Below are 21,136 nucleotides of genomic sequence, written 5' to 3'. Positions count from 1 at the left end.
ACCAGTTTGTTGAACATGTATCTGACTGTGCTCTCCGCAGGGAATTGAAGCAGTTTGCCCGACGCCATCCCACCGCCACCTTGCTTGAGGCCCGTAGTGAAGCCATTAGGTGGGAGCGGGAAGGCATGCCAGGGGGTGGCAGGGGTAGGAGCTACTCTGTCCCATCTGCTGCAGGCTTCCAGTTTGCAATGGCCGGAGGTCCTCCTTCCGGTTCAGGTAACCTAAACTCTAGGTCTGAGTTGGCAGAGTTAAAGGAAATGCTTAAGCATCAACAGGAACAGCTAAACCAACTGAGTAGTAGCCTTATCGCCCTCCAAAATGCCCCCCGCCCCCCTTTCAGGAACGGGAAGCAGTCTGTGATTTGTAGAAGGTGCCAGAAATCTGGTCACTTTGCGAGGGAGTGTAATGGTGATAGAGTCTATGCCCAAGCTCAGCCCACTTCCCATGCTGCTCCCAATCCACCTAGTGACAGATCATATTCCCAGCATCAGCAATCGGGAAACTCTCACCCCCTGAACTACTGAGCCAAAGTTCAGGCGGGGGCATAATGGGCTCTGAACCAGATTTGATGTCAGCTTGTCCACACATAACTCTGTTAATGGGAGGAATTGAAGTTCCATGTTTGATTGACACAGGGTCAATGGTGTCCACCATAACAGAAAGTTTCTTTGTGCAGAATTTTGAACCCTGGGGCGTGGAGAAGCTTCGGTCATGTCATTGGCTACGCCTTAAGGCCGCTAATGGGCTGGACATACCCTATGTTGGTTACCTTGAGCTTGATGTTGAGCTTTGTGATAAGGTAATTACCAAACGTGGCGTGTTAGTCGTTAAAGACCCCCCTGGTTACTCATCTTCCGCCCCAGGTATTCTAGGTATGAACATTATCAAAACCTGTTACAAGGAGTTATTTGTACACCATGGCTCTGCTCTTTTTGATGTACCTTCTGTGTCACAGGCCCCCAGCCAGTTCCAAGAAGCACTACAGTGGTGTCACCAGTCCCAGGTCAATGTGCCCCCTGACTGTTCAGGCCGAGTACGGGTCAAGGGAAAGAGGGTTTTCAGAGTTCCCGGTGGTACCATGAAGCTTGTGGCAGCGACCTGCTCCCAGCACCTCTCTGGTAATGATGCTTTCTTTGAGCCTCCAGGTATCGGATTACCGGCTGGTTTACTGGCTTCCCCAGCCCTGGTTCAACTTACAAAAGGTACAGTTTACATCCCTATAGTCAATGTTGGGGTCAATGATGTGGTGCTCTACCCGCGCACAGTCATAGGTACCTTGAGCCAGGCCCATGTAGTAAGTCTACCCAAAGGGGTCACAGAGGTCGAGGAACAGGTCTCAGCCACACTGTCTTCTCAAACGGTTACTAGCTCGGTGCAGGAGAGGGTTAATGCAATTGATTTGTCTTCCCTGTCAGAGCAGGATCAGTACAGTGTCAGGTCTTTGCTACAGAGGCACAGTGATGTGTTCTCGGCTCATGAGGGAGACTTGGGATGTACAAAGCTTATTTCTCATGATATACCTCTGCTCGATGAGACACCGGTACGACAAAGGTATAGACGTATTCCTCCCTCAGAGTATGATGCAGTGAAAGCCCACATCCACCAGCTTCTTGAGGCGCAGGTAATCAGGGAAAGTAGTAGCCCCTTTGCATCACCAATCGTCCTGGTTCGCAAGAAGGATGGAAGTCTTCGGTTGTGTGTCGACTATAGGCTGCTAAATGGCAAGACCCGGAAGGATGCCTTCCCCCTGCCGCGAATTGAAGAATCCCTCGATGCACTCTCTGGTGCCCGCTGGTTCTCGACTATGGACCTCGCTAGTGGGTACAACCAAGTCCCAGTCACTGAGAAGGATAAGATGAAGACTGCTTTTTGTACACCCTTTGGGCTGTTTGAATGGAACAGGATGCCTTTTGGGCTTTGCAATGCCCCCAGTACCTTCCAAAGACTAATGGAGAGGATATTTGGGGCTCAACATTGCCAGTCTTTGTTGTTGTACCTGGATGACATTGTGGTTTTTTCTTCCACCGTAGCCCAACATATGGAGCGCCTGGAGGCTGTGCTAGAGCGGCTGAAGCAGGAGAACCTCAAGGCCAAGCTGGAGAAGTGCTGCTTCTTCAAAGAGGAGGTAGGCTATTTGGGCCATGTCATCTCCCAAGAGGGTGTGGCTACTGACCCCAGAAAAATTGAGGCTGTATCCAAGTGGCAACGCCCTACCCATGTGGCGGAGTTACGCTCATTCCTCGGCTTTGCCAGCTACTACCGGCGCTTCGTAGATGGTTTTGCGAAGCTGGCAGCCCCTCTGCACCGGCTGGATGCTGAACTGCGTGGCACCAAGACCCGGAGGAAGTCTGAGCGGAGTTTGACCGCAGCATGGACCCAGGAGTGCGAGCAGGGTTTTGAAGGACTGAAGAGCAAGCTTGTGGAAGCACCAGTGCTAGCCTATGCCAACTTCTCCTTGCCATTCATCCTCGAAGTGGATGCCAGCCACAGCGGATTGGGAGCTGTCCTCTCCCAGGAGCAAGATGGTAAGATCAGGCCAATAGCCTATGCCAGCCGGGGCCTTAAGCCAGCAGAACGTAATATGAACAATTACAGTTCCATGAAATTGGAATTTTTGGCCCTTAAATGGGCCATGACAGAAAAGTTCAAAGAATACCTGTTGGGGCAGAAATGTGTAGTATACACTGACAATAACCCCCTCAGCCATCTCTCGACAGCAAAGTTGGGCGCTGTGGAACAGCGCTGGGCTTCAGAACTTGCCAACTTTGACTATGTCCTCAAGTACCGGCCCGGCAAAAGTAATGGCAATGCAGATGGCCTTTCTCGGCAGTACCTGCCCAGATTGGATGCAGCTGGTCTGGTTCCTGGCTCTCAAATTCCTGAAGCCATGCAGCAAGTCATTATCAGGCCAGCATTCGAGGTAACTCAAGATGCCATCTCTGTTTTCCCCTCGCACACTCCCCCTGATCTCTGTGTCTTACAGAAAGCAGATTCAATCATTCAGGAGTTCCTGGGGTTCTGGACCAGGAAGAAGGGTCCAGATGCAGCTGAACGGCGCCAGATGTCCAGGGACGCTCTGGGGCTGGTTAAACAGTGGGACCGAATAGTGGAGAAAGATGGTGTGCTCCATCGCAAAGTCTTTTCCCCAGATGGCGATGAGGTCCTTCAGCTGGTCCTGCCCTTGTCCCTGAAGAACCAGGTCTTACACCAGCTACACCATGAGCATGGCCACCAGGGTGTGGAACGGACGGCACATTTGGTGTGGCAGAGATGCTATTGGCCCGGTATGCACCAAGATGTTAAACGCTGGTGTCAAGAGTGCGAAAGGTGCCAAGTAGCCAAAGACACCCAGCCATCAACCCGTAAATATATGGGCCACCTTCTTGCTGCCCGCCCAAACCAAATTCTGGCTATTGACTTTACCTTGCTGGAGCCATCTAAGAACGGGATGGAGCATGTTCTGGTGATGACGGATGTTTTCTCAAAGTACACCCAGGCAGTTCCCACACATGATCAACGGGCTTCAACTGTGGCCAAGGTACTGGTAAACGAGTGGTTCTGCAAGTTTGGCGTGCCTAGCCGTATCCACTCCGACCAGGGCAGGAACTTTGAGAGCGCCCTGATCCAACAGTTATGCAGCTTGTACGGCATTGAGAAGTCCCGCACTACCCCTTACCATCCTGCTGGGAATGGCCAATGCGAAAGATTTAACCGCACCCTACACAACCTGCTGCGCACTTTACCCATAACCAAGAAAAGGGATTGGTCATCCTACCTGCCACAAGTTGTTTTTTCATACAATACCACAGCCCATCAATCTACGGGTGAGTCTCCTTTCTTTCTGATGTTTGGTCAAGATCCTCTTTTACCTGTTGATTTCCTCCTAGGACGAATCCCGGCCCCCGGAGCAGGCAGTACGCATGACTGGATTGTGGAGCACCAGACCAGACTCAGGGTTGCATTTGAGGGAGCCACCAAGCATCTGCAAGCTGCAGCAAGCCGCCGTAAAGCAAATCATGACCAAAAGGTTAAGGATGTACCCCTACCGGAAGGGCAGCTGGTGTACATCAGAGACGTAGGATTGAGGGGCCGCCACAAGATTCAGGACGTTTGGAGCTCTGTGGTGTACAGGGTCCTGAAAGCCCCGAAAGAGGGAGGATCGGTATACACCATTGCTCCAGTGGAAGATCCCAGTAAGGTGAAGCATGTCCACCGCTCTTTGCTTAAAGGCCATCCTGGAAGTACAGCCTTTGATGAAGCTGCTGAGACTTCTGCGGAAGAAGATGTGGAATCCCTTGTCGGGGAGGGCGATTCATTGGATGGGGACTGGTGTGTGGTAAGGCCTGAAATGACTCTGACTCATGTGCCTCTGAATTCTGTATGCCCACAGACTAACTCATCACTGCCAGCACAACCCCAAATGGCCCCTACCGCATCTACTACAGCATCAGGGAGCCAGCCATCAATGGGACCTCAGAGTGCGCCCCAACCCCCTTCCAATGAAGGGACCTTAAGGAGAACAACCCGTGCCAACGCAGGCCAACACACAAACTTTTACCATCTCCCTCAAACAGCAGGGAGCCGGATGATTGGGGCTACGAACTCCCAGGTTCCTGTAGCTGATGACGGAATGGCTGCCATTTTTAGGCCTTGGCAATAGGTAACAATCGTCGGGCCGACGATTCAAAAAGCAGGGGTGGATTGTAGTGAGAACACTTGTGTTCATATTGGGAGACATTCCCTCAGTCTTGAACGCACCCCTGCAGGACTTAGGTTGACTCCTCCCTAGCCCAACCCCCCTAATTAGTGACAGTATTTAAGAAACCTGTGGCATCATGGCCGTCTCTCTCTGCCTGGTTGCCATGCTGTGTGGGTTTCACTGCTCTTACTCTGAGGTAGGTGATGAAATCCCAAGGTTTTCAATCCTTTGTTGTTTATCCAGTGACTGACTCTATTTGTGTCACAGTCCCCTGTGTTCATCTACCTGGCCGTACTGGTGTCTGCTAGGCCTGACTTGATGTATCTTCCTTGAGGTATGTTTGCCAACTGTCACCATACATGTGAAGTGTATTGGCACTGCAACTGACCCTTGTATTTTGTCTTTTAGTTCCTGTCTACCCGTTTGTGTTGTGGATTGTAACCTGAGTCCTAAGACGATACACTTTGTGTCCAGGTAATGGTCACTGAGGTATAATGTATATACCTGAGGTAATGGTGACGTGGCAGACCTGGCTAATGTGTGGTTTTGTATTTTAGGTCTTAATCAGCTGCTGTTTTGCCTTATTAGTGTTTTGCTTTGTTTTGATTCATTACTGTTTTAGCTTTGTTCAGTTTTACCATCACCTGAGTCCCATTTGTGTTGGGAAATTGGTTTTAGATTGAACCAACTGGCTTTAACTTTTGTACTTGGACTTTTATTGCTTCTTTTAATTGATTATCCCCCCCCCTCCCCTTAGTGGAGCATTGGCTGGCGGCGGTGGAGGCTAGGCACTCTAGTGTGGTCCCCTTCACCGGATTGTAGTGTTAAGCGCACTGGGACACCATATATTTCACCAGTTTGCAGTGATTGCCGTTTGCTGTGAGTACACGAGTGGTGGGTAAGTTGTGGCACTCCTGGAACACACCCTTATGTAGGCTGCCTCCCCACTGCTGGTCTTCGCCCACATTCCCCCTCCCTCCTTTTGTAGTTTGGTTTTTAAGTATTGGAAGTGTTATTAAAAAGAATAAATCTACTGTTATCTAAACTATTGTAATAAACCTATTGCTAAACATTTATAAACATTGATATTTTCTCTACTAACCTATTTCCTCCACAGACACTTCCAGTCATCATTATTCAATAAATTTACATTTACTTTTGGAACCACGTCTCTGTCTTGCTTTAAGGTGTTGAACTTGTGTAGCCTATGAGACTTGTATTTCATTTAGCCTAGGTTTTCATCTTATAGTTCCTGGGGTGAAATTCCCCAGGTGGCGTTGTCGGGTCATTTATATCTTCTGGTTTAATTACACCACTACCTTGCCACATGTACAAGCGCTATGCTTGCGGAAGGAACACTGGCAACGTTACAAGCATAGTGTGTTTATTTAGCATCGGTAGCTTCAGCAAAAACATGAGCATGAATGAACGTGTGTATTTGGAAGGCTGCGCATGCGTCATCTTCTTCTTCTTCCTCCATGGATTTGATTGGCGGTTGGCAACCAGCTTAGAGGTGCATTACCGCCACCTCCCGGACTGGAGTGTGAAACGTTAGATTGACAGAAAATATACAAAGAAAATAAAAGAGAAAGGGTATCTAAATCCTATCGACTAACCCAGTTTCTTTCAAGTAGGCCTACTTTATTAACTGATTGTATATTCATCTTACTGCTTTTCCTAGTAACGTCCCTACAGTGAAGTTTAGCTTAGCTTTCTGTAATGCTGATTTCAGTAGCTATACCTTCCTCTCCTCCTCATAACTCTCACATTCCAGCAACACATGCTGAACAGTTTCCAGATTGTTACAACGTGCACAAATGCCAGTTGGGTGTTTTCCTATTATGCGTCTTACAGTGCATGTAACCTTGATATTTCCATGATATCACTATTTGTATATTCCTAGTGGGTGTAGCCTATCTGTGGTAGTGTAGTGATGAGTAAGCATATAGTAGCCTACAATTTTGTTCTTTGTTTTTTTTCAACCTGGGCCCTATTTTCCACACTGTGTGTCTAGGGATTCATCGTGACTTTATTTATTTATGTATTTATTTATTTATGTATTTATCTATCTATCTATTTATTTATGTATTTATTTATTTATTTATTTATCTATCTATTTATTTATTTTCAAATGAATCCATTACTCACCGAGGTTGCCTTGTTTACAGCTGGTGCAATGTGGTCAGTCAAACAACTACTACAGTAGTGTAACGTAACCCATAGGGGCAATTACGCATCGTCCATCGACGTTCGCTAAAACGGCTTGTTTTGCCGGCTGGCTGGCTCAAACTCTCGTTATAGTGTCTGGCAACATGGATACGACTCTATACTTAAATATTATCCGCCGGGGCTTATACTGTCGGACAGAGAAAATAGGCGTACATGACATGTAGCCTACATCCCTCCTGACGGGAGATTGTCTGTCTTGTTTGGAAAGAGCTTGTGCCTAGCACTTCTTCCTTATAAGCTACACTTCCACAGCTAATGTCTAATTCTTATCTACTGTACGTAGCCTACTACTACTACTAGAACCAGTAGGCTACTACTACTAAAAGCAGAGAGAGGGAGATGATCTACTCGCTATTGTTATAACATAGATAGCAACGATGCCTCGTGTCTGCGCATTTCCCAACTGTACCAACAAAATGACAAACTACACTACATGCAGCTTTCACAGACTACCCTACAAGGCTGATAGGAACAGGTTGAACTTATGGCTAGTTGCGTTACAAATGGATGTTAACGCCACGGTCCAGGCGCTGCGCCAAGCAGACCATCGTGTCTGCAGTGACCATTTCGATGTGGATGACTACTGCCAGTCAAAGAGGAGAATGCATCCTGCACCAAAGGCGAAGCACCTTTTCCTCAAGAAAAATGCTGTTCCGAGAGTAGTGGAGGAGGGAGCTGCTGCTGCAGACAGAGTCGAGGTAACGTAATGTTAGCATCAGCTAACGCTATTGTGAACGGTACACATGGCAAAAACAAAGCAGTTGACATTCACAATAACAACAGAATACATGATCAACAAGCTGACATTGGGGGTGTTGGGGGGGGGGGGGTGTAAAAGTGATATTTATGCTATTACACGAGATATAAGACCATGTTTTTGTGTATGTAGGTAGGAGATATCAGTGCAGTCTTTCATGGTCTATTCTAATAATGTACTAGCAGAGAGAGAGGCTGCAGGACTTGGCTTACACTGACCTCTGGTGGACAACATGGGAACTGTATCTGAAGTGCTTCGAGGTGTCGCGTTAAAATATATCCGATTAGAAAGAAATGAAAGAAAATACAACAGAAACAATAGATTATTGGATTATTACGGAAAACGTAGCGTATTATTTACGGGTACCGTAGCATTTGTATTGCATTTTCACATTCAATTGTTCTGCTCTGAAATAAGTAATATAACGTTAGGCATGTGATCGCCAAAACCACAGGAACCAGACATTCCATAGCTTTGAGCTCCTCGGAAGGTATTATTGAAGGAACGAACGAACGAACCAAGGGAAGCAAAGAAAGTTTCATGGATACAAATTGAAAACACCCTTGCTAAAGTACTGTAACGCTAGTCCACAGTGGGGGCCACCATTGATTACATTAATTCTGCTTAGGTGGTGGCGTGGTGCCCAAAACGGCTTGGGCGCAGCATCGCAATGGCAGGGGAAACCCTGGTTGTGGCACCGGGGCTAACCGTTTGTTTCACGCTGTTTACGTTTCGGGTTAGCGAGTAGCAGTCTGTTAGCACTATGTTGCTAGACAACAGCAGTTTGCGGGAAAGGCTTGCTGTCTGTCTGTCACATCAGGGAGAGTAAACAGCAGTCCTGGAAACAGTTTGCAAATGCGACCATTTGACTTGACGTTGATTTGACTTTAGCCTCTCTGCTAATGTTAGCTAACAGCTTGTGTTTTCACTGCATTTACGTTTGCAAAGCCAACTAGCATAACCCTACTTTTTAAGTTTACCAGTGTAGGTTTCAGAACTTTATTCGAGATATCTATATAATCCATCATCTATGTTATACTTGTGTTATATCCTCAGCACTCAGGCAACCAAGCATTTTAAGTTGGCAAAATATTAACGTTAGAGACATTGGACGTTGGTTTTAATAGCTGGCTCTGTTTTAGTAACATTAGTGGTTTCCATGAAAAAGGTGGTTGTTCATAAATTGATGAACAAATTGTTAAAGGGTAATTAAACCCTAAAACCCTTTTGAGTAGTGCTGGGGATTAATTCTGGTCAAAATCTCCACATTAAGGGAGGAAACTGTTCTACACACTTTATCATTTTCAAGCAGCGGCGAGACTAACATCTAGTGGTTGAAACCCACTTTCTCAGTCGAGTTTAATTAAATCTGCCCAACGGCTAATCTCGGGTCATTCTACGTCACCAAGAACCCCCTCCTCCCCCACCCCCCCTACCCCAGCCTATAAAAGCAACCGCCTGAGGAACTTGTGGAGACTACTTGGGAGTTTCATGAGAGAGAGCAGTTGAACGTAAATGTGTTTTGAGTTGTGGTTAGTGTGTGTACTATTGAATAAGTTGGTGATTTTAGACAGTTGTTGGGTTCGATTTTTCCCATTTAGTACATTAGTAGTAGGTATAGGTAAAATAATAGTAGCTAGTTTAGTTAGGTTAGCTCTTTGTGTGTTTTAGGTAGGTTATTAGTTAGTATTAGTGGTGGTAGTATTAGCAATATTCGCTGTAGTGGCCAGGATGGGTCGGAGGTGCTATTTTCCTGGCTGCAAAAACACCACTGGATTGCACATGTTCCCTACGGACCCAGCAGTTAAGCACCAATGGCTGGTTGCACTGGGCGGCCTACTGCTGGACAGCGAGCTCCCGCCTACGGCAGCACTTTGCAATTGTCATTTTTCCAGGGATTGCTTTACCAATAACATGGAGGTGGCAATGGGTTTCACTAAGAAGCTTATCCTGATGAGAAATGCCGTACCTCTTCCAGTGCTGCCCACCAGACCACCATCACACCAGCGGCTGCTCCTTCCAGCAACTCAGGTGCAGGTGAAATTGAGCACGCATAGCATACCTTGCGTCATCGTCTTCCCCCTTCCCCTCCTCTTCCTCCGCGCTCATTTCTGCCGTCCGTCGGCGGGTGCTTCCGGTCCAACGTTGTCTATCGGGAATGGAACTTGTAGCGACATCAAATTACGTTACCTGAACCTCAGCTGGACGTACTTCCTGGTTGTCCCCGCAATGTCAAAATATGTCGTTACCACAACAGGGATATTCAGCTCTTCTGCTAGGTTTATCTATACAGTGCGCTGTGCATTCAGCAGCGTTATACATCATATGTGTCCCGTTCAACAAATATTGCTACATAAAAAAAAGAAGCAAAACCCCATGATGGATACAAAGTTTCTAACGGGCGTTGTGCCTGACTTTGCATACATTTACTGCAGAACAGGTAAGAACGTTGATCCTTAATAAGTGATCATTATAAGCTAACCAAACAACACAACGTCTGTTTACAGGAAAATGTGAGTGATACTGAAGACGGTGATCCCTGTTCTTCTGATGTCCACATTAAAGAGGAAGACATCAAAAATGAGGTAGAGCAATCTGGTGCTGCCTTGGTTTCTGTTTCGGAACAACGATGTTGGCAGTTGTTGGAGAATGTTTGATTGGTGTGACCATGGGCTTGACATTTCAAACTAACCAAACAACACAATGTCTGTTCCCAGGAAAATCTGAGTGATACTGAAGATCCCCGTTCTGATGTCCAAATTAAAGAGGAATATGTCAAAGATGAGGTAGAGACCTTATCTGCTGCTGCCCTGGTTTCTGTTTCAGATCATACTGCATAAAAGATCATTTCAAACCAAGCTAACAACACAATGTCTCGTTGCAGGGAAGTGTGAGCGTTCCTACATCCTGTCAGACGGAAGCCACCAGCACTGTACAAATAAAGGAGGAAGACATCTACATTGAGGTAGAGACTCTGTCTGCTGCTGGTGTACCACACTCTACTACAGTATACATAGTATAGAAGCTTTGCAGTTCCATCACAAATCTCCGAGCATAGTGTGCAAATAAAGTAATGAATATTACAATAACCAACGTTAGGCTGTGCTGTTTTATATGTGAATAGGTCGGCTGGGTATTATTTTTTTATTTAACCAGATAAAAAATAATTGAGATAGAAAAAATCTCTTTTACAATGCTGACCTGGCCAAGAAGGCGTAAAAATAAATCACACATCAGGGCATGACAAAGACAATACTTAGTTACAACATGGTAAACAATGAAAACAGAATTATTAAAAAAAACATGCACAAAAGCACATTACAGAAGACAGTTGCACATTTCGACAGGAGCAGGTAATGGCGAGGACCTCTGTGATCTTATGTTTGAAACTAGCCAAAGAAATAGGAGGACGCAGTTTAAGTGGAACTTGCGGTCATTCCAGGACCCAAATAAGAGAGACTCCTTTTTCCAGCCTCAGTCCTCACACTTGCCACCTGAAAAGGAAGCCATCTGCTGGATCTGAGGCTGGAGGAGTTGCGTACCTCCGTAAACTTGGAGCAGATGTAGCGGGCCAACTTGCCTAAGATGGCTTTATACCTTTACATGAAAAGGCAAGTGAGGACCAACCAATCAGGGCATATGAAATACAATGGTGAGTCCTACAAGCTGAGTTAGATCTCTCAGAGCAGCATGATAAAGTGGGTCACGTTTGGCCAGGGCAGTGGGGCGAGCAAATCTATAAACGGTATCACCGTAATCGAGCTGAGACAAGAAAACACTTGAGCTGTTTACGAGAAGATGGAGCGAAACATGATTTAATAAGTCTATAAAAGAAACCAAGTGTACATTTGACCTCAGTTAGCGTTTCAATGTGATATTTGGAGTTAGCATTTTTATCCAGCCAGGATACCGTTTCTGGCGTTTCTCTCTGACCCCTGGCTCTGTGTGTGTTCTCTTTTTGTTTCTGCAGGGTATGTTGACTACTGAAGTGCAATATGAAGCAGGTGATGGGCTGAGATATGTGTTCCATCCCACAGCTGAGAAAACCAGACTGCTGGAGGACAGAAAGACAGAGAGAGATGAGTGAAGAGAAGGAACCAGCACACAGGGTGGGAGGGGGGAAGTCCTCCTGTAGAGTCTGACATATTCCACACACACAAAAACATCTTTTTCTCCACTGCCCAACCTCTATCAACTGAAACACCAAATTCACCTCCGTAAGCCCACAGTCATTTTTCACCATTTACACTTATAGCCAGCTAGTTTGCTGACAGAAAACGGACCGTTTTTTATTGTGCGTCTTCTTGGTATTTTGCGACAAGTGAAGTTGGGAAACACCTTGTTGTTGTGTGAAAGCCCCTCTCATAGTGTGTGTAGTGTGTTGTGACACACATCCTGATATCGCCGTGTTGGTGTCGTTCCTGGACCAAGATTTCTTCCTAGTATGGGCCGGGAAAACCCCGCCCCCAACTCATTTGATTGGTCGCCGCAATAGCTTCTTCCTGAAAACGTGCGACAAGTAAAAAAACATGTGTTATCTAACGATGACCAGACCCAAACCCTAACCCTAACCACATTGTTGTACTTGCCTAAACCTATTTTTTTTAAATAAAAATGTGTGTGGTTCGACCAGGAGTCGAACCCCAGCTCTTGGATTGGAAGGCGCGCACCTTATCTATTTAGCCATAGGACCGAGCTTGCCGACAGCTGCACTTTCTTCACACCCTAACCCTAATCTTAACCACATTTTTTCCCTTGCTGCACGTTGTAAGGAAGAAGCAATTGTGGCGACCAATCAAATGAGTTCGGGGGTGGGGTTTCCCCAGCCCATACTAGGAAGAAATGTTGGTCCAGGAGCAACTGTTATTTGGTGAAATCAGATCGTGCGCTTCACCCCACTCCCCTCCCGTGCTCCCCTAAGCAACTCCACCCTGCCGGGAGTGGGTGGTGGGTGGTGGACCAGCTTTTACCGGTGGTGGGGTTGGCTCAGGAGGTTTATGCTATGGTCAGTTGTTTCTCCTTAACCATGCTTCTCATACTCTCTCACACCACTTTTACACAGAGATGCCACAATATCGCCATTAGGAAGGCCCACAAATAAGCCAGCATTGCCTTTTTTACACAGAAAGTCTAAGACTAAGTGCTTTTAGACAGCAAGACGGCTTCCCGCATGGAAAAGAGGCATGGCGTTCCCTCGTTGCCATAGAGATGTTACCAGCTGTACCTACCTAAAACACAGTCGTAGATATACGTAGGCCTAGTATTGAAACATTGTTGATGGTTTTGAGGAGAGACTGAAAGGACAGAAGGAATATCCTCACCTGTCGCCCACGACTCGTCACAGGGATTTCTCAGACATGCAGTGAAAAACTGCTGTGGAGGTTTGGGGAGAAAACAGCAAGAGGTCTTCTGACAAGTCAAGGAGGCGGTGCTAAGGTGCAGGTGTGGAGGCGGTGCTAGGGTGCAGGTGTGGAGGCGGTGCTAGGGTGCAGGTGTGGAGGCGGTGCTAGGGTGCAGGTGTGGTAAAATTACTATTCTAACATAATAAAGACCAATACACTGACCCAGAATCACACCTTTCAGACGTCTAGCCTCACACAGGAAGTCCTAGATTAGAGCAACTTACTGCAGATAGTGGCCTCTAGGTCTTTTTTCTTTTTTCAATATTTTCTTTTTCAATTTTCAGAGCAAAAGTGAAACAAACCACACCAAAAACAAAAAAACCAACACATACCGACATTACAACACAGTGCTACCAGACGTGTAAGGTGCTTAGGTGCTTGTAAAATAATAATAATAATAAATTATTCTAACTTCCGAAGTGAGTTCGCCCTCATGTACCTGAGTCTCTCCATGTGCACGACCGAAACCATGTCCGTCAGCCACAACTGAAAAGATGGTGGAGAGTGGGACTTCCACTCCTTTAGAATGAGTCTCTTGGCGACAGTCATCCCCTGCGTCAGAGATTGCTGCACAGCCGTAGGGAGGAGTAGAGAAGATTCAGAACAGCCGAAGATGGCAAGTTCAGTGGCCTCTAGGTCTTGAGGGAGGTATTACAACAACTCTAAATTCTCTCCACACAGGCCAGATCTTCTCTTTGCCTACAGTCCCTGTTTTTTGTGTTGCGATCATCAGGCCCCATCCAGACTGCAGCCATGGTGAAATTGGCCAACCCAATGTACACCCAATGGATTCTGGAGGCCATCAAGAAGGTGAAGAATCAGAAGAAGCGTCGGTCAGCGGAACGTATCTGCAATGCTGTGTCTGCATCCCATGGCCTGGACGGCAAGACGGTCCTGGAGCAGTTGAAGCTCAGCGTCAAGGATGGTACCATCGTTAAGGTCTCCACCAAGGACCCTGACGACCCCGCGTGGCTGGCCCTGCCCACGCCCTGCGGTAGTGGCAGCTCTGGAGGAGGAGGTGGAAGCGGTGGTGGTGGCTCCCACGCCCGTTCCCACTCGGGGAAGCAGCCGAGACATGAGAAAGACATGGTAATGTCTTAACATACAACACGCATGCAATAACGTGCACATATACAACAAACACACATGGCCAAAATGTTTAATTCAGTCCCTCCAGGAAATTCAACCAATCTCCGCAATATTTGCGGGGCTTGCAATCGTTATTATCATGATTATCTTGATTTCAACAATATTGCCCAAACCCAACTGAAAGTTGCTTTTGTTGTCTGAACCCAACCGTTATTTTACTTGCCTAAACCCAACCAGATATGGTCTCAGATGTTGGATATGGTAATATGATGATATGATATGAGACTAGATATGGTCGATATGGTAATATGGTGCCATAAGGCTGTATTGATCGGCTAGTAAGTTGAATGCTTCTATATTGTCTATCATTGTCTTCCATGGTAAAGGGGCGCTGTGTCGTCACATGAAGTGTGTTTTGCCACTTTACACGGCGACAGTAAGGGCGGCGTTATCAGACCTATAGCCTGACTAACATGCCCCATAAAAAAAAAAAGATAACAAAAAAGAATAATCGGATTTTATTCATATTTATTGAAATTATATTCAAATCAAAATTCATTCCAACAGCCCTAGCTTGAACCCACAACCTCAATACTGCTGGGCAGCGATCAAACTCTCTGAGCCACTGGGTCAGAGGGGGTTGTGAAGGGTTGCTGAGGAGAGAAGGTCAAGTTAATGAACATATGTGACACATTATGTAGAGAAGCATTGGCATTGTCCCATTTCATTCTTTAAAATGTCCATAATTTGAGTTTTAAAATCAGATATGTTCATGAAGTCCTGCAGTTTCAGGGTTAAATAATACATGCTCATTTTCTTTGCTCCCCCTGTCTCGCTCCCTCTTGCCCTCCTGCCGTCACCGCCTGACTCTGATGGAGAAGCCTCTGGAGATCGAGCTGAAGGACTCGGAGAAGAAGCGGCAGTTGGAGCGACCGGCCACGTCCAAAGAACTGAAGAGGGTGGGCCTGGAGCTGGGCCTGGTGGTCAAACCCAAGAAGCGGAAGCTCAAACCCGTGGACAAGTGCGGCGAGGCGAAGCGGCTTATTAAACACATGCGGGAGATGAAGCAGCAGGAGAAAAGGCTGGCCAAGGAGGAGAAAACGAGGAAGAGGAAGGAGAAGGCAGCAACAGAGTTAGAGAAGAGGAAGATGATGATGAGAAGATGGAAGAAGAATGTGGATCTCCCCTCCAAGGATGACTGGTCCGGGGCCGAGGACTGCAATGACGAGAACACTGTGTGTCCAGCCAAGAACTGTCAGAGACCAAGCAAGGACAAGGTGAGGACTTGGATGTAGGCCTCCACTATAGTCTACTACTCTATATCAACAAAAAATTATATTAATTGCAATATGTGAGTACTGCAGTTTTGATTTTGCAATTTTGATATCAAGCACTTTAGACGTAAAAATGTGACTTGTTTATGTGTTCTGCCCATCTGCCTAAATTTCACAGCAAGAAAGTAAACAATCACCTTATTAACAGATCATCAAATAAGCTAACATCTGTTTCAAGGAAAATGTGAGTGATACTGAAGGTCCTTGTCCTGGTGTCCAAAGTAAGGAGCAAGACGTCAACGATGAGGTAGAGACCTTATCTTCTGCCCTGGTTTCTGTTTCACTTCATACTCAATGAGGATCATTTCAAACTAACCAAACAACACAATGTCTCGTTGCAGGGAAGTGTGAGCGATCCTACATCAAGTCAGACAGAAGCCACCAGTCTACTGTACCACCCTGTACAAATAAAGGAGGAGGACGTCTACAACGAGGTAGAGACTCTGTCTGCTGCTGGTGGACCTCACTCGACTACAGTGAAACTGTAGTATCGCTTGTTTGCTACCACGTGATTCCGATGACGTCAAAAATCAAGTTGGAGGGCATGAAGTCAAAAGCAGAAAGGACGAGATGGAGGAAAGCCCGTACTGTGCTAGTATAGACCAGTGGTTCTGAAAGTGAGGTCCAGGGACCCCCAGGGTTCCTTGAGGGTGTTCCAGGGGGTCCCCAGCAAAAATGAGAAAACTTTATTTTCATTTTTCACCATTTTCTGACATTTTATAGAAAGACCAAACAACTAATCGATTAATTGAGAGAATGAAAATAATCGTTAGTTGCAGCCCTAGATCATACTTGATATAGCCTTACAATGTGTCAATCACAATGTCTGTTTTCAGGAACATGTGAGTGATCCTACACAAAATCATCCTGAGGATCTCTGCTCCGCTCACCCAATTAAGGATGAAGACAACTGTAGCGAGGTAGAGACCTTCTCTGTTGCTATGGTTTCTGTTCCAGTGAAATAGAGGTTTCCAGACAAAGTATTCCTCAAGATGAGCTACCTTTTAACAATGATAATAGAAGAGATTATACACATTGGAGGATAATTTCACACTAACAACAACACAATGTCTGGTTCCAGGGAAGTGTGAGAGATCCTCCATCAAATCACTCTCAAGACACATATCCCACTCTTCAAGACTTCTGGAGTCTGTCTGTTGATGGTGTGCCAGACTCAACTACAGTGAAGCCAGAGGTAAACAGACTGAAGTGTTGCTCAAACTCTGCTACCTCCAAGACTGATGATATATTGAGAGATTGTACTTGATATAGCCTCACAATGAATGTTTCAATCACCATGTATGTTTCCAGGAAAATGTGAGTGATCCTACACAAAATCATCCTGACGATCTCTGTTCCGGTGACCAAGTTAAGGATGAAGACAACTATAGCGAGGTAGAGACCTTCTCTGTTGCTATGGTTTCTGTTCCAGTGAAATAGAGGTTTCCAGACCAAGTTTTCTTCAAGATGAGCTACCTTTTAACGATGATAATATATGAAAAGATTATACACATTGGAGGATAATTTCACACTAACAACAACACAATGTCTGGTTTCAGGGAAGTGTGAGAGATCCTCCATCACATCACACTCAAGACACATATCCCACTCTTCAAGACTTCTGGTCCCTGTCTGTTGATGGTGTACCAGACTCAACTACAGTGAAGCCAGAGGTAAACAGACTGAAGTGTTGCTCAAACTCTGCTACCTCCAAGATGTATATTACGGTATATTGAATACTCATTTATTTATTAGATACAATTTTATTTATTTTTTCTCCTCCCATTTTCTCCCAAATTGTACTTGACCAATTCCCCCTGCTGGGTCCCAATTCCAAGTCCAATTCCAATTCCCCGGGTCGTTGCTCCACCCACTCTGCCGATCCGGGGAGAGCCATAGACTATGCATGTGCAGTCGCCAGCTGCTTCTTTTCACTGGCAGGATGTAGCGGATGAGACGAGCACGCTATACCCCCCAGTTCCCCTCCCCCTGGAAAGGTGCCCTGACCGCCCAGAGGAGGCACTAGTGCAGCGAGCAGGACTCAGCCCATTGCCTTCCCACCCGCAGAGCAGACATGACCAAAAAAAGCAAAATCTGACAAATTGCTGAAAAACCGCTTCTCTTCATTGTATATGGATCATATCCTATATGTTTTGCAATCTTCTGGTGATACCTGTGGCATCCAACCCTCTTGCATACTCGCTTTCCTCCATTCTCCATAGTAGCTCTGGGAGAGCTGCCCCCCAGTTTCATCATCAACATCATCTGAATCACGACGTGGTTGCAAACAAGCTATTATACTGTATCTGTAGGAACATCTGACCAAGCCGGAAGTAGCGCTGCCGGGAATTGAAACCGGGTCTCTGCGGTGGTAAACGATTGCTTTCACCTCTACGCTACCCAGACGTCCAATAGAGACTGATTTCAAACTAACCAAACAAAATTATGTCTGATTCCAGGGAAATATGATTGCACCAACACCATATCACACTCAAGACGCCTGTTCAACGTTAGAAGCTTTGGACGAGATGCAACAGAGAAGTGATGTCGAATTCATGGCAATGGGTCCAGTTTATGAGTGAGTAATTTATTTTATTTTATGAGTATTTCCAACTTCATAGAGCTTAATCATTACATTTCAGAATCCTGACTTGTTTTCTTCTTTCTGTGTCTGCTCTCTCCCTCTCGTTCTCTCACAGCCAGAAATCTGATCATGGCATCATCCACTGTCTGCTATGTGAAAAACCTCAGGAGGTGCTGACATCTCACCTAGCCAGGGTCTGTATGAAGAACAGCACACCTGAAGAGAGGCAGGCAGAGTTGCAGAGGGCCAAGGAGTCTGTGAAAGAATGGACCCGTGAAGCCAGAAACTGGGACTACAATGAGATGTGTAAGCGGTACCCCCACAAGCCGACCAGGCTGGCTCTTCTAGAAGATCTGCTCAGAAGAAAGTTTTTTGTGGCCAATCTCCCCAACTCGACAGCCCTGGAACCCAGCGATGAGCCGTCATCCAGTGCCCCTGCCCCTGAGCAAGTCCTTCCCCTGGTCAATGGCACAGCTGAAGAAGCCGGTGACAGCATTGAAGAGCCCAGCTCCAACTCCAGTGACGATGCTGGTTCAAGTGACCCAACATGTCATGAGTAAGTTCATCACCCTCACACTCACACACATCAGTTCAATCAGTGATCTTTGGCTGTGAACAAACTAAAGTTCCTTGGAGCTAATTGTCTGTGTTTTTTTCAGAGATAAAGCCGAAAGCCACACAACTGTGAGGGTCAACAACATGCAGAACATGGGAGTCTATGAGAAGGTCCCAGCTGAAGCTGCAATACTGACTGGGTTCAAGGACTACTTGATTAATAGCCTCAAAGTCCCAAAAATCAAACAGGAGGTAAGATATAACCATGTGTCTCTTCCACTATAGCAGGGGCACTCAATTAAAATTCAAAGAGGTCCAGTTAGAGAAAATTTCCTCAAGCAAAGGTCCGGAACATTGTAACGTAGCTTACGCTATGATTCAGTGCCATTGAACTCAATGATTGAAGTAGCCTAATGGTACAATGTCTGTATGTAGTCAACAACTGACTGTTAAATCAAAATAAACATCAACAATGCTTATTTACAGTTTTCATATTTAACTGGATTAATTATACATAACTAGCCTACTATAATAAATAAATTCTCTTTTCTCATTTCAAGTAAAATGATGCATTTAAAAATAACATACAACAGAGTGCTTTGGAAAAATGTGCATCTTAAAATGAAGTGCTTAAATTTAAGAGAAATAAGTTTCCCCTTTTCTTCACTCCATTTCACATTTAACACTCTCAGCCAACAAACAACCTTTTCTCTTGAGAGAAGTGAGCTCCCTATCTATCTATCTATCTGTCTATCTGTCTGTCTGTCTGTCTGTCTGTCTGTCGATCAACCTCGCATGCTGTTGCGTTGGGCAGTGAGTGTGCCCTGGTGTGTGTATGTGTGTTTGCTCATGTGTGGCGCTTCCATAGACCGGTCAGGATCGCACCGCACTTCACACGAGACATACTGGTTTTAATCTGCCCGTAAGAACAATGAATGGACATGTAAGAGTGGTTTCTTTTGAGCACACCATGTGAAATTACTATCTCAGTATCTCTCGCCTCGCGTCGCCTCCCCTCCGTCCGTGTGTCTCGCAGCACCACTCGAAGCAACAGAGAGAAACGATTCGCTTATTTGATTGGCCGAGTAGCATCACGTGTGATGATTTACAGCGCGTGCATTGGTCTGTGAGCTTCCTGGCAGATAAACCAGTAGTACCGTAAATACTATAAAAGCATGTGCTGGTTAAAATAGAAACGCTCCGTGAAAATGTAAGTTATCAATGATTTGTAGGTTATAGGGCTCAGTCCGGATAGGACGGTGTCTCGGTCCGGATGCGGACCGGAGTCCGGACTTTGAGGATCGCCGCACTATAGTATAGCAGGACAGAATGTAGTAGAACACCCTCCATAATGCAAAACAAAATCAGAGGAGTGGTTTCACTCTGATTTTTACACATTTTAAACTTGAAAAGTTCAAGTCAAAATCGAGCATGGCGATAGTTCAGGCAGGACTCAAGGACGGAGACATTTGGTTTTGTTTGTGGGGTTTCGCGCTCCCCGCAGTATCTCTCACTTGCTGCTTAGTTATTCACACTCTTCTTTATCATTCACAGAACCACAATGCCAGAGCTGCAACACACCAAAGCAATGCGGCAGACTCCAGACCTCCCAGCAGGTCACCTGTGGAAGAGGGGATCCTTGAAGAGCATCTGAAGGACATGGCCAAGCGGCAGGAGAAGATGGATGAAAGGCAGGAGGAGGTGGAAGAAAGGTCACGGACAATGCCGCAGCTAGACCGATTCGATCACATCGTCCTTGGACTAGCGGACAAGATTCGCCGGCTGCCACCGAAAAAGCAGAACCTTGCAGAGTTCGAGCTCCACAAGGTGCTGCTTTCTTTTTTGGAATAGTTTTTTTTCTTTTAGTTTTTCATTGTGTTTGATGCAGTCCACATAGCTGCAGTCCAAGGACGACTGTGCAATTTCCCCCTTTTCTTCTTTTTGATGCGTCCTACGACACTTTTTTGCACATTCTCAAATTATTTTTTGTTGATTTCTTTTGTATAGTCTGTTGACTTTTTTTTTTTTAAATAAAAAGCATTTGCACATTGTTCTTTTGTTTTTATCAATCTGTTGTATTTTGACTTTTTCTACTTTTTACTACCGCTGCCTACCTCTTTGTAATAAATTATAATAATGTAATAAAAATAATTATAATGTGACCAAAATCAAATGTGCACATTTATTTTATCAGGGTTCGTACAAAGTCTTTAAACTCAATAGCAGTGTTCATCACCAAATCAGCAAATACATTTACGACTAGCTAGAAATATGAATGAACATAATGAGAAACACAAACTAGATAGAATTCACAATTTGATGACAAGGCTACATTAACAGAACCCGTACTAATGTTATCCATCTCAATCGATTTTTATCGATTGACCATTCACCAAAATGTTGCTGAACTTTGGAACATTATCTCTACCCACTTCCCCACAAGCTAACATGACATACCATTCACCACACTTGTATATAGTAGCTACT

General features: G+C 45.6%; 2 protein-coding genes across 2 annotated transcripts; both read left to right on the top strand.

Moving 5' to 3' along the window:
- The first annotated feature begins 9,396 nt into the window (after nt 1-9,396).
- On the top strand, nt 9,397-11,787 carry LOC310783598 (uncharacterized protein). The gene is made up of 5 exons (XM_083644489.1): nt 9,397-9,716; nt 10,193-10,270; nt 10,403-10,471; nt 10,570-10,650; nt 11,656-11,787. The coding sequence occupies exons 1-5, from the start codon at nt 9,417-9,419 to the stop codon at nt 11,770-11,772; spliced, it is 645 nt and encodes a 214-aa protein (XP_083500615.1). The 5' UTR covers nt 9,397-9,416; the 3' UTR covers nt 11,773-11,787.
- Nucleotides 11,788-13,828: 2,041 nt separating this feature from the next.
- LOC310783595 (uncharacterized protein) lies at nt 13,829-20,751 on the top strand. Its single transcript, XM_083644486.1, has 12 exons — nt 13,829-14,176; nt 15,058-15,453; nt 15,689-15,757; nt 15,852-15,944; nt 16,347-16,430; nt 16,592-16,705; nt 16,822-16,905; nt 17,070-17,183; nt 17,970-18,088; nt 18,210-18,650; nt 18,754-18,901; nt 20,204-20,751. The coding sequence occupies exons 1-12, from the start codon at nt 13,841-13,843 to the stop codon at nt 20,498-20,500; spliced, it is 2,295 nt and encodes a 764-aa protein (XP_083500612.1). The 5' UTR covers nt 13,829-13,840; the 3' UTR covers nt 20,501-20,751.
- Nucleotides 20,752-21,136: the final 385 nt, after the last annotated feature.

Source organism: Poromitra crassiceps, assembly GCF_964638095.1.
Source record: "Poromitra crassiceps genome assembly, chromosome: 10".
NCBI classification, from domain to species: Eukaryota; Metazoa; Chordata; class Actinopteri; order Beryciformes; family Melamphaidae; genus Poromitra; species Poromitra crassiceps.
The sequence above is the reverse complement of the archived record's forward strand: the minus strand, read 5'-3'. Positions and strand labels throughout refer to the sequence as shown.